This window comes from Phoenix dactylifera, chromosome 12 (assembly GCF_051530095.1).
Source record: "Phoenix dactylifera cultivar Ajwa chromosome 12, Ajwa_hap1_PhDact_Kaust_v1.1, whole genome shotgun sequence".
Taxonomy (NCBI): Eukaryota; Viridiplantae; Streptophyta; class Magnoliopsida; order Arecales; family Arecaceae; genus Phoenix; species Phoenix dactylifera.
Genome location: NC_143201.1, coordinates 26,657,293 through 26,670,797, shown reverse-complemented (window position 1 = coordinate 26,670,797; position 13,505 = coordinate 26,657,293). Strand labels below are relative to the sequence as shown.

The 13,505-nt window shown below is 44.2% G+C and overlaps 2 protein-coding genes across 6 annotated transcripts; both read right to left on the bottom strand.

Annotated features, from left to right (window-relative positions):
- Window positions 1-391: 391 nt before the first annotated feature.
- On the bottom strand, window positions 392-3,444 carry LOC103703352 (transcription factor PCF5-like). 5 transcript variants are annotated; one of them, XM_017842938.5, is made up of 4 exons: window positions 2,995-3,444; window positions 2,825-2,908; window positions 978-2,711; window positions 392-881 (listed from the first exon to the last, which is right to left on the bottom strand). In XM_017842938.5, exon 3 carries the CDS (start codon window positions 2,231-2,233, stop codon window positions 1,025-1,027), a length of 1,209 nt encoding a protein of 402 aa, XP_017698427.2. In that variant the 5' UTR covers window positions 2,234-2,711; window positions 2,825-2,908; window positions 2,995-3,444; the 3' UTR covers window positions 392-881; window positions 978-1,024. The 5 variants fall into 5 exon arrangements, with proteins under 5 accessions (XP_017698427.2, XP_008784441.2, XP_038986250.2 ...); XM_008786219.6 differs by having other exon boundaries at window positions 2,818-2,908; window positions 2,995-3,394; XM_039130322.3 differs by having other exon boundaries at window positions 2,802-2,908; window positions 2,995-3,386.
- A 5,145-nt stretch (window positions 3,445-8,589) lies between these two features.
- Window positions 8,590-11,949, bottom strand: LOC120111931 (magnesium-chelatase subunit ChlI, chloroplastic-like). The gene is made up of 4 exons (XM_039130320.3): window positions 11,603-11,949; window positions 11,354-11,469; window positions 10,896-11,174; window positions 8,590-8,740 (listed from the first exon to the last, which is right to left on the bottom strand). The coding sequence occupies exons 1-4, from the start codon at window positions 11,928-11,930 to the stop codon at window positions 8,720-8,722; spliced, it is 744 nt and encodes a 247-aa protein (XP_038986248.3). The 5' UTR covers window positions 11,931-11,949; the 3' UTR covers window positions 8,590-8,719.
- Window positions 11,950-13,505: the final 1,556 nt, after the last annotated feature.

The window sequence follows — 13,505 nt, the reverse complement described above, 5'->3', positions numbered from 1 at the left end:
TATCATGCCACATACTGTAGGCAAAGAGCCCACGCAGTCAATTATAGCCGCTTGTTTCTATAAACTTTATCTCAGTTGTATCTTTATGCCATCTGAGTGTGACTACATGGTGCATGCAATCTAGGATATAATGTCTCTTTTTGCTGCTCAAACTGGAAGTTTGGCTAATGAGAAATAATATAAGCGGCCGAGCTATGAAAGCAGGTATGACCATGAAAGTTTTCAAATGGTAAAAGGCCTATGTTCAGCATTTTCAAATGGGATGGCAATGTGCAATCATGAAAGTGTATACTAAATCCATCTACTTTAGGTTTTTGAAAAAGTGGAAGCAACATCAGTGCCGTGGCTTCTCTTTTTAACACCAACACGAAACATAATATAGCCGAGGAAGTGGGAAAGGGACCATTCGTTTCCAATCAAAGCAAAGCAGCCTCCATCTCCTTATCGGTATGAAAACAACATCTGAGCTTCTATGTCAAAAGCTCAATAAGAGTTTTTGCTCCACTCGATTGCGCAGTCATCGTGGAACACTTAACCATCTATTGAATTCAACACAGAACCACTCACTAAAGGCATTTCCGGGTGACCAGAATCCAGGGAGCCCTCTCCCTTTTGACGACAGCTAGAAGGGTAGACCGTCACGAGCACAAGAGCAGGAGCAGCGGCAACATGAAGCAAATATAACAAACTACTACAACAGCAACCAAGACCAACCATGGCAAACGAACGAAGGGCCGCTGAAGCCCATTGAAACAAAACCAAGAGAAGGAGAGAAGAGAGGAACCGACCAACCAGAGAATCAAAAGAAATGGCTTCATACGTATCAGCAGAAATATTGTTTCCTTAACTTCCATCACCTTCCTCGACAAAACCACGCAATCCTACCAGGGAACAAAAAAGTTGGCATTTTTTTCAGGGTGAATGCTAATGAGATAAGCAACAGTTGAAGTTTATAGAGGGAGTAGAGGGTAAATTACCAGGGGAGATAGGATTTGGTGGTTGTCAGTTCTCTTCTTCCGCTCCATCAATGGTGAGAAGCAGAGGAAGCAGAGGGCGGCTTGTCGGAGATTCCGTCGTGCTCCTCTTCGCCCTGAATCCGTGCCGGAATGCGAAACCCCGAGAAGCCGGCACCAGATGCGAAGCCAATTGACGACACCGAGGGACGGAGCGCAGGGTGCATCTGGTGGTCGGTTGTCGAAGAAATGGGGTCCGCCCAAGCACGAATGGTGGGCGGGCTACTGGACTGAAGGGGTTCCCTCTGAGTGAAAAACTGGCTTTGGCCAAGCACCGGGTGCAGCGGCACAGCCTGCGGCGGTGCTGGCGGCAGCACGTTGAACTCGTATCCCCCGCCGCCGCCGCCGCCGGTCTCCGCCACATTCCACGGTACCATCCTCTGGCTCTGCTCGGACCAGCCGGCGGAGGCCGTGTCAAAGGCCAAATGGGCGGAGCCGGAGAAAAGGGCGTGCTGAGTGGAAGGAGTGGGGTCCTGGTGGTGGTGTCGGCTGTGGGGGTGGTGGCGGTGGCTAGGGTCGGGGTTGTGAAAGATTGGGTCTTGGAAGGATTGGAGAGAGAGGCGGAGGTCCTGGCTGCTAGTGTGCGACGAGAGGTCTGGCGGGTAATTCTGAAAGCCGATTGGAGGACTTGAAGAGGGCGCGGTGGCGGCGGGGGCGGCCATTGGGAAGAAGGACTTGATGGTGTCGGCTATAGCATCAGAATCCAGAGACGGCGGGAGAAAACTAGCACTGCCGCTGCCACCACCAAAGCCAAAGGCTGCAGAAGCAACCGGTTCAGCAACTGGAATTGGCGTGTTGCCAGAATCTCCACCGGGCTGGTTGTCCGCGGCGGCGGCAGCCTGGGTTTCCTGAGGATTCGAGGCGGATGGAGGGTTGAAGGCGGAGGCGGTCGGGTACCGGCCAGGGAGCTCGGCGAGCTCGTCGATGGCGGCCTTGGCGTTCTTGATGAGCCAGTCGACGGCCTTGCTGGGGCGGTCGTAGCCAAGGCGGTCCTGGACGTCGTAGAACTGGATGGCGGTATGGGCGGAGAGGCGGACGCGGCGGTCTCGGGTGCCCTTGGCGGTGCACACCTTGCTGTGCCGGTCCTTGCGCCCGGTGGACCGCACAATGTGGCCCCCCTGGACCTCCACGATCTCCCCGGCGCCCCTCAGCCCTCCGCCGAACCTCGGCCGCTGGTGCTGCTGCTGGTGGCCGTAGCCATGGACACGCGCCTCGGCCATCCGGTCGGACAGACGGGCATAGTCGGAGGAGGAAGCCGTGGCAGGCGAGGAGGAGGAGGAGGAAGGGGACGGAAAATAGGAGCGGCCCCCGGGTGGTGGGTTCCGGTGACGGTGGAGGGGATGAAGCTGGAAGCCTTGGGGTTGCTGTACTTCTTCTTGTGGTTGCCCTGTTTCCTCTTCTTCTCTCTCGCTTTCTCTTGGGTTCGGAATTGGGTGGTACGGAGTCCTCCGGGGATCCAGATCCTCGGCCGCCCTCTTCCGTCTTCCGTCCAGCTTTGTTTTTGCCGCTAGTGGGATTCCTCTCTCTCGGCTCCCTCTCGCCGCTTCTCTTGCCTCTTCTGCTCCTGCTGCTGCTGCTGCTGCTCTGGAAATAGTATGCGCTGGTGCTGGTGCTGGTGCTTTTCTTGCCTCCGCTTCCAAAAGGCTTGGCCATCCAACTCCCAGAATCCCATCACCATCAGCACCACCTCGGCTGGGACTAACAACAAACACAGGCCACAAATTCTTTTATAAGGAAAAAAAAGAAAAAAAAATCAGAAATCGAAAGAGAAGGAACTGAACACGCTACAGGTAAAGCCCTCGACCTCTTACTGGAAAGCACAGGCCTGTGCAAGCGTGCACAAGGAAAGAACCCAGCTATTGGCTTGTATGCACTACTCGCCCCTCACCATTCTCCTGCAAAGCAACCACTAGCCCAATTAGAGAACCAGACCGGCCTTTTCTCTGGGGACCAAGAACCCAAAACAAGCTTGCAATCTCACCCATCCCATTTTAGCACGCAGAGGCGGAGTTCAGGATCGACGAGAGAAAGGAAGAGGGACTAGGGCAAGGAGACCATGTACAATAAAAAGAGAGAAGGGATTTGCGGTTTGGTGGTAGGGAAAGGAGAGAGAGACTAGGGGACAAGTGTTATCTTGGGCCGGGCCTATACGAAAGAGGACAGGGTTGAGGGTGTACTAATGGTGGGGGGGGTGGGTGAGAGGGTGGTGGCACACACAGACATGCATTCAGAAATTAAAGATCCTGGTCATCTCAGCGGCCCACCCATCTCCCTAAACAAAATCCCCAGCTCCAGCAGCAGCCCTCTCGGCTCGGTCTCCTGTTGGGAGCTCCAACACTCGTCCCCTCCCTTTCTCTCTCTAGTCTCACCTTCTCTTGCCCGTTTGTCAATCTGTCCATCTTTTTCTTTAGAGTCCGGACGGCGACTCTCCAGCTTTCGGTTTTTTTCTCTTTCCTTTTATTGCTTGGCCAAAAGAAACATCGCCTTTCCCCGCCCACGGTGTTGCCAAATTATCCCCCCCCCCCCCCCCCAACGCCCTCCCCGCTTTCTCACTGCCCATGTTTCCCCCCGTGAGCCCACTGAAACACTGCCTCACGCCCTCCTGGAATAGACGGCATTACTTGATTCAGTAATTATTTAATCTCCGACACCATTATTCTAGATTATTGTCGTGACGGGTGTCGCAACAAAGGTAATCTAAACAGGAAGAAGGGACTCAAACAGAGCCACGATGGAACCTACCAAAATTCCCAATATTGCCCCCATCCCACTTCCCTTCTCCAAATCCACATGTATCTTTGTTCCTAAAATCCATCTCTTGATACAAGACATATGGGCGATGGGTAGAAATGGAAAGATCTTTCAGATCAAACATGTATTCAGAAAAATCAAGGAGGCCGTAGATTAGGTGACTGTTTATATGGTTAGTTATTGAGATAGTACTATGTGTATCTGGAAGAAAAGTTGCTTCAGACATTCTATAATATTTTATTTTTAGATTTTATTAAGTATTCGTACTTTGTATGGTATGAAGGCCATGGAAGAAAAAAAAAAAAATCATCTAAGATTCCCACGCGGTTGCTTTGATTTGATTGTGCGGATGTACTGACCCGATGATTGGTGGCCATGCACGCGCCATATCGCAGCCAATGCAATGTAACATAACCGCTTCTTTATCACATACTTAAAAGTGGGTAAAAAAGTGGAGAGACTAATGATATGGTATTCGTCGTGAAAAGAAGCAAGTCTATTCTATCCCTATCTATGAAATACATTTATTTATTAATTGAGAGCGATCTCTCTCTTTTTTTGGTCCACAAGCAACCTCTCTTCATTAGCGAGGAAATATACCATCTCGTGGGGTCAAAAAGATCATTTGACAGGACAGGAACGGGAATGGGAGGGATATCCCCTCATTCTCGGTTCAAATGCGGCTCATAATAAATGGAACTACCTACGCCTGTACAAATTAGAACAGCCAAAAGATGGGTTTCTTGTATTTGTTTATTAGCATTTGCGAGGGGCGATGGATGGGCGGAGGAATTGGTGGGGGGTTCCATCATACGAAAAAAGGGGAGGATTTTTGCGTGCCGATGTGCTGTGTGGCGTCGCTTTCTATTCCTCGCCGCCCCACAACCCCATCCATCTCCTTCTATTAACGTCTCTCTCTCCTCACTCCTTTCTCTCTCTCTCTCTCTATTTTTCAAATGTCAGCGGGCCAGCCCCAGCAACAGCTAGGAGGAGCAGAAAATAGCAGAAGCGGTGGACTCTCTCATTCTCTCCATTTTATATTTGTTCACAGGCCAACGTGTTCACTCTTTACGGTTGGTCTAGTTTATTGCAGGCCTACGCTAGCTCACGCTCCAAAGCTAGAACTCTACGGCAGTAGCAGCAGTTCGATCCCTCTCTCTCAATCAGCCCATCCATCTCTTTATTTCTCTGTCCCTCCAAAGAATCGGCATGATTAGAAGCCACATGGGCAATGAGCAAGGATGAGCTGCCCAAGTCTAGTACGAAGGGAAGAGAGAGAAAGAGGGGGCGGTGCAGGACATACGGCCAAGAAGGTACGACAGCCAAATCGATTGAAAGAAAGAGAGCAAGCCAGCACACAAGATTTTTAACATAACGCATGGAAGGGAAGGCCGGTCGTTTTAAACTTTAAGGCAACGGAAGTTACGTCCGTGCCCTGCCTCTTTTTCTTTCTAAAGGCGGATATACCTGTAAGGCTCTGCGCGTGGTTTGGACGGCTTGCGAGCTTGTACGCGAGTAAAAATCTAGGACTCGAGGGGGGAGGAAAAGGTAGGGACATCTCTCGGTCGCCGCCACGCGCACCACCGCGAAGGGGTCCCACTACGGCACCAAGCGGCGTCCAAGACTGGATTTGGCTTTTGATGGGAGATGGTCCTTCAGAGAGAGCCAGATGCATGGGTTAGCTGCGACGGGAGCGGGACGGGACATTCTAACGGATATAAATAGATAAAACGAACATTCCTGATGGGTGTAGTCTTCTCACGAGTAATGCTATGATAAGACGAAAAGAGGATGACAAGCTTATGTGTCGCGTCCGTGGTATGTCAGGATGGCGTCTAGTTGGCATGTAAAACCCCAAAGATCGTCTCTTTTTTATGAGAGAGAGAGAGACAGAAAGGGGAAAAAACCTTCCTTCTAGAGCTGATCTTTCTCATCGCTGCTACTGGCTCCCGGTCGCCCATTGCCGCCGGTGCGACCACCGACGCCGATGAAGATGACCCATGCCACAACCTTTGCCGTTCCTCTTGGCTTGGCCCATCCCACCACCCTCTCCGCTGCGACGTCGAAAGGCAAGTGCAGGGTCGGCAGCGGCGGTATTGCGCGACCAGGAACCGGGAGCAGTGGCAAGAAAAGGCATAGTTTTTCCCATACTCTATGCATTTTAACCAGCCCGCTAGCCTCGCCATTTCAGACAAGGAATTTGGTTTGACATCTCTCTATGTCATAAAATGAAAAAAGAGAGTTAAACTGTTAATTGTTGCCGATTGGATGCTAGCCTAGCACGCCACATATGCCGACATAAAAGCGAGTTATTTTTTGTGTTATATTTCGTGTTATCGTAGCATTACTTTCTTCTCACGGATGATTGATGATATGTAGCTGATAATTGACAACCAGCTCCTTTAATTATAGTAACTTGGGGTATACTCCATTTGGAAGGAGCTCATGGATTTTTATCATGGTGATATTGTTTTTCATATATGTTGATGTTGTGGAAATAAAGAGTCTCGAACTTAGTTCCATATCGACTGAATGGCAAAAAGATCTGTACCTTAAATGGAGGGCTCGATTACTTTTCCTTCAGAAGACGCTTTTTAAAGAGCAAAACTGTGAGGAAGGCCGACCTGTGTCGTACCCTACCCTAAGGCAGACAATATTTCCTGTGGGGACGCAGTCTTCTTTCTCTGTTTCAGTTTAATGAGGGCTAAGGTCTGAGGTCGGGATAACCCCCACCACATCATTGGCGCGCCAAGTAGGGGCCCTTGACCTCGGTTCAGACTTTCCCGTTGGAGGAGCTAATGCTGTGGGAATAAATAGTCTCAGACTTAGTCGCACATCGACTGAATAACGGAAATGTTTGTGCCTTAAATGAAGGGCTCGATTACCCTTCCATCAGGAAGCGTCTTTTAAAGAACAAACCATGAGGGAGGCCGACCTATGTCATACCTGCTCCAAAACGGACAATACCTCCTATGGGGACGCAGTCTTCTTTTCCTTTTCCAGTTCGGTGAGGGTTAAGATCTGAAATCGGAGAAACCCTGACCTCATCATATGTAATCCACCTAGTTGGGTTTATTGTTTTTAGGTGTTGAGTTTTGAGTGGTGATATATAGGTGTTTTTTTCAGATTTGTCTATCTTTTGTTGGGTCTAGACAAATATTATTTCTACTTATAATTTGTGTGCAAACCTCTTTGATATTGGTAAATTTCTAAAGAGAAATTTCAATCAATAATGTTTTATCGTTATTACACATCCACATATAGAAAAAAAAGAGTGTTTAGATTTTGTACAAGTTAAAATCAACATTTACTCTAAGTACCAATTTAACCAATTCGTTCATATCGCAACAGGCAGAAAAAAATAAATACACACAATATTTATATGGTTCAATCTATTGATCTACGTCCACGAGCTAAGATGATTTAAAAGTTTTACTATAGAAAATTGAAGATTAAAGAGTTCAAGATTTTCTCACAAACCTTAGCCTCTAATACATTATGGGCTCGTTTGGTTCGCAGGAAAAGGAGGGGGGAAAGTGTGGTCAACGGGAAAGTAATGAAATGCCTCTTGTTTGGTTGGAGTTTTCAAAGGAGAGAGATGGAAAAGTTGTATTCCCATGGGAATATGATTCCCACATTTCATGGGAAAGTCTTTCCCATGAGAAACATGGGAAAGTTACTTTCCCATGAGGTGGGAATCACTCCTTTTTTATTTTTTCCCAAAAAGACCCTTCAGCATTAAAAAAGCATTAAAGAGGCATTAAAGACCTAATTTTTATTAAGGGCATAATAGGAATTATACTTAACTTTCCTAGGAAAGTGGATGGTCAACCAAACATAAGCACTTTGGAAATTTGTCACTTTCCCATGGTTAACCAAACATGCCAAAAGTACTTTCCTAGGTATCCTCTTCCTAGGAATCTGATTCCCAGGAATCATATTCCTAGGAGGGAAAATACTTCCCGCGAACCAAACGAGCCCTATATCTTTAAAACACTCAATTGCTCTATTCTATGGAACATTCTACAAATCTTATAAATAAATTTTAGGGAACATTCTATGGAATGAAACATGAACTTTATCTCATGTGTAAGGAAGGAGGCGCACTATTAATATATGCTAACATACCATGCACTTTATAAGAACCTTTGTACCTTCATGGTGCAAAGGCTTGGCCATCGTGCAAAAGATTCAACATGAAAGGTTGCAGTTCATAATTTACTTGTGTAACATGGAATTATGGATTGTTATGAAATTGTACTTAGCACGAGCATAAGAAAGAGGAATAAGACAAACAGTGACACATGCCATAGTTATGCCTATAGATTATGTGCGATTTTTATCACATTGGAATAAGTTGAAAATTGAAATAAACTATCCATTCCTTTGAAATGACACAATCAGCAATAACAGCTCAGGCTTTATGTAGATTTTTAGTTTATCAGCATCAAAAGCATCTCTCATATCTTATGAAATGTATCGGCCACCTAGTATCGCATGCAAAAAATCATGGCATGGGAAAATGATACATATGAACATTGGCTCTCTTTGTGATACTTTCTTGGCTGAAAACGGGCCGAAAAAATCCGGCCATTTTCATTTTCAAATAGGATTGGATACGGATAGGAAATCTGGCATCCGATGAGATGAGACACAATCCGCATATTATTGGTAACTGGGATACATGTCTCAACTCTCGAGCACTTGATCAGGACATGTACTATCACTTGGGTGCCCTGTACCAGGGCAACATGGGAGATAAAAATTATCTGCTTAATAATCCCAAATCTTTACAACTAATTCAGTATTTCTAGATTTCATCAGTTTGGCAAACAATCCCCAACTACAAGATTGTGTTTTACCCTCCACCACCATCATCTTATCTTCCCCGGCCACCACGATCAGATATCATTGAAGAAGCAGCAAATGCTTTGATCCAAAGAATACCAATATGATCAAAGAAAACCTACCATAAGCTAAATACAGAATATACCCTCCATTAGCATATTACAAAAGAAGAACCTCAAATATCTCATTTCAGATAAAGTTGACTACAAAATTAATAACTAAACTAGTAACTTTCTCTCAGGTATCTATATCATAGAAGGTATAATATTCTTTATATTGGCAATGGCATGTATTTGCATGTGCGCATCCTCGTTAAGTATACATGCTATGTAATGTTTACAATTTTCACAGCCATGAACCTGCTAAACAAGTACATGTTCATAGATTTTGTGTTAGATGCTTCTATGTTCTATCACTACTTGCTCATTTTCTTTTCTTCATCCTGAGTGTAGATTAAATTTTAATAATAGTAATTATGCCAAGTATACTGATGCAATCATTTCTCGAACATCCCTGGCTTAGACCGGGGTGTTCCCTGTAAATGAATTGGGTAATTGTGATGATATCAAAGTTTTAGTTTTATTCATACTAAGCTATTGTTTTCATGATGACAAATAAATAAATAAGACAGGTTTTTCAGTGGTATTGTAAGCTTTGATGTATGATTATACCCCTGCATTTCTGTAAGCAAAGCACAAAAAAAAAACAGCTTCATGCTGCCTTCTTTTCTATATCACATTTAAATCTTTTTGTTCCCACAAGCAACTTTCACTGTAGGTCCATAGAATACATATGGAACTGAAATATCAAATCAGCTTTCTTTCTAACTTCAACATAGCATTGAATGTATTATGTTCTCAGTTCTCCTTTCACAATAACACAGTGACATAAGTCCTCTTTTTTCACTTCTTTTTACACAAAAAGGTAGACTGCCACCCTCTTCCATTTCACAGAACTTAAAAAAGTTCAGCTTCAAGAGCCATATCGAAATCCAACCCCATTGAGAGGAACAAACAACATGTTTTCATGATGAAAAAAATAAAAAGGAACGTAAACAGAAATGACTGAATTTGAAGCATTAACTTACCACTGGATGTTTCTGTCGCTCCTAAATAGATGAGCTGATGAAAAACTTGGATGTCCAATTCAAAGAAGTGTCGTTCATGATGAATCATTCCCTAACTAGTTTAATTGTTATGAATTAAGGTAAAGTTCCACATGCAGCAAAACAAAGGCAAAACTCCACAAAAATATTACTACTACTGATAAGAAAAATTCTAGAACACATTACACATCCTCTTTCATATAAGTAAGGCTGACCATACCATGACAGTCCAACCTTCTCCCAACAATAAGGCTGCTGAACTGAACTAATTTCTTTTTCCAAAAAAATGAAAAATTCACCAAACTTCAAAAGAGGGGCCACGGTACCATGCTGATCTCAAGTAGCTTAAGATAACAGACCTTCCATGTAATGAACTTAGGCAGTTGTTCTAAATGGTTCCATCAAAAACTATTGTGTCAACATATGGTCGAAGTTGTTCAGTCTTTACTATGATTATAGTTTCTGACATGCACTTTCTAGTACTAAATCATTATTTCTTTCGAAACTAAGACCACGGATTGCATCTCAACTCTAGCAGACGATTATGCATAGCTGCATTTTTACCTTGCTATATTTAACCACCAAATTGTTTAAAATTGAGACAGCTGAACTAACATGAGTTGATTATTAAGTAGTAAACACCTTAGTCTTCAGACAATTTAATCTTTATACAACAATTTTCCCTCCCTTTGCACAAGAAACTTCGGTTTTAACTAGAATCAGTACTTGTGGTTTCCAAACACATGACTAAATTTTCTTATTTCCATGAATGGCAAAACTTGCAACAAACAACAATCTCATTTTCTATTACAATGGATAAGATGTATCGTAGCAATACAAGTAATGTTGATTATTTAAAGCTGGAGCCAAACATCAGTTTGTCATTGCATTTTCTTTTAAGGTCCTATAAATAATCACTAACACCAGATGACAAAAGAGAAATAGACAATCAGCAAGGAATAATTTATCGTGCAACAGTAATCAATTAGCAGCAGTAGTTGGATTCACGAAAATTAGGACCGATGTTTTTTAAAAAAAGGAGGGGAGGAAACCTTAGTTGGATACTTCAAACGTCTTCTTGATCCCTGCTAGTCTGAACTTTATATAAATGCTTCAAAATTACAGAAAACTAATAGCTTAGAAGAACAAAATGATTTGCAAGAAAAGGAAGAAAAAACCTTCATGACGCACTCCCTGACCTCCATGCCCATGGACTCAGGGTCCTCGGGGTCCGAGTTGAAGGGGTGTCCGACAACCACCCTGATCTCGGGAAGCAAGTCCACAAGGGAGCGGACGGTGGCCGACTTGCCGGTCCCGCGGTCGCCCATGATCATGACGCCGCCGATGTTGGGGTCGATAACATTGAGAAGAAGGCATAATTTCATCTCGTCCTGGCCGACGATGGCCGAGAAGGGGTAAACCGGTGGCTGGCTTTCCTTGGCCGCCAGCTTCTTGGCCTAAGAGTAACAAGATTTTAGTGGATAGAGATTAACTCTAATTCTATATAAGAAATCAATTCTTATACATGAAGAACAAAGTTTCAACGAGTAGTATCTGTTTGATGGAATGCAGCGGTCTCAGATGTGAATAAGAAAATTAGAGGCTGAAAAGAAGGGGGAAGGACAGAGGGATTTACTGCTTCAGTGGAGCTGATATCAGGGACTGCGACAATGGATATGATGGAGCGGCGTGCCCCTCTTCTAAAACCGGTTCCAATTTTTCCATGGAAGCTCCTTCGATGCTGAATGGGGCCTGTGGAAGAGAACAAGAAAGCAAATGATGGTGGGTGCAAATGAGCTAAGGCTTGTAAAAGGGTTTCTTCGTTGATTTCTTTACTAAATTGGTTCGTTCTGTCTTTCCGTTTGAGAGATGTAAGTTGACTTACAGGGAAAGTGAGGCAGGGGAGAGAGGTGCGGGGAAGGGAAGCAATGACGGTGGCGGATGAGAAGGAGGTGGAGGAGAGTGCGATTTGCACCGCCATGGGAGGACGGGCTCGAGATGTGGCGTGGTATGGATGGGTAATCCGCGGCGCTCCTTCGAGTTCCGGCCTCGGCCCTCGGGGACGGAAGCGGAGGAGACGGGAGTGCATTGGATTGAGGAGGAGAGGGGAGGATAGAGAATGCCGGATTCTGGGAGGGCTTTGGTTTGGGCTTGGGGGAGTTGGACCCAAATCGGACGTACGGAGGCGCATATGCGTTAGGGTTCGGTTTCATTTACCCGCTTTGCCTAATATTTGGGGGAGAGGTTTAAACTTAGATGGCAGCATTCCCACCATCTTTCTTATGGAAAAGAGGCTATATCTTCTTCCTTGTCTAGCATATTTTGTGCATTCTAGATCTCTAATTTATCAATGAACTTTAGCCTCAAGAATTCTAAAAGAAATTCTTGCTCTATAAGGATGGATTCATTTGAGAACAAACGGACCACTTACGTAAATTTCTAGCTCCCTTGCAGAATAGCAATCAACCTTGCAAATGTAATGCTTGTTGATTTCTAATATTTCTATTTGCCTATGCATCTATTCTACCATATAATGTGAAACCTTGTATGTGAATCGTGTAAGGCGCTCGTGTTGTTGGTATAGAAATATTTTCTACTTTTTCTTGATTATATATCTTTATGTTTAGAATCCTTTCCTAAGTATGTTGTCACTATATCATGAATCCTTTCCCAATATGAATATCTAGAATCCATCTCATGTATGAACTCCTCACACTCATTAGTATGTACTTGTATTGTCCACTGTATTCTATTTTTTTTCTTATTTTTTAGGCATATATATCATTAAAGTCACACTCGAGTTTTAAGAATAACAGCGAAAGCATTGCTAAGATTTAACACTAGGAAGATTTGTTGTTTACAACAATAGTGGCATGGAGAGGTGCTCGAGGCGTATGTGGATGTCCTTGAAACTATAGAAGTCTGTTGAGAAGGAAGAATCTTTTCGGTGGAGAGAAGACCCATATTAATCAAATCTTTGGTCTTGTTCGCTATCGCTCATTATCTAAGCCTTTCTCTATTTCAAATTTCTAATACCCTTTTGAGAGAAGTTTGTGTTTTGGATGTAGCGAGTTAAGACACTTCCATAAGGAGTGCAAGAATAGATCTCTAGCTTGGGAATTTCAAATCTCCCTCTACAATATTCTTGAAAAATCAACTTTTTTAACTTTTTGCCTACTCTCCGTTCTTTCTTATTTTACCTCCTAATTTCAGAGCCAAGAGTTCAAACCCATAAATTCATTCTCTTTCCTTTTGACTCCAAACTTTGAACGCTAAAAAAAAAAAAGGAGTTCAAACTACCCTAGAAAAGTCTAAATTCCATTTCTCCATTACAAATACCCCTCCCCATCCTATCCAAAACTAATACTAACCATCTTTCTTCATTCTCTTCCTAAGAGACCTTGCCTCTGAATGACTATGGACCTCCTCTCCATGGAACATCATGATAAGGAGAATCTCTTCCCCTTCTCTATTGGCTTCTTATGGCCTTCCAAAGGGTCAAGCAAGAAGGGAAGATGGCGGAGGATGAGGAGAGTGCCCCTCAAAGGCATCACCCCATACTTCACCACACGAGATGGTTTGTGTTTAGGGAATGGCACGATCCTTTCGCTTTGCCGAGTTCTAGCATGGGACTATTGCATCAACTGGCAAGCAAGGATGGACCACCTCTAAAGAGAAGAACGATATATGCCTCAAAGAGGACTACTTGTGTGTCTCTCCTGAACGTTAATTGGCTTTTCACCTTCCATCTCCTCCATGCCCTTTGCCTAGTATAATCTTCTACTATA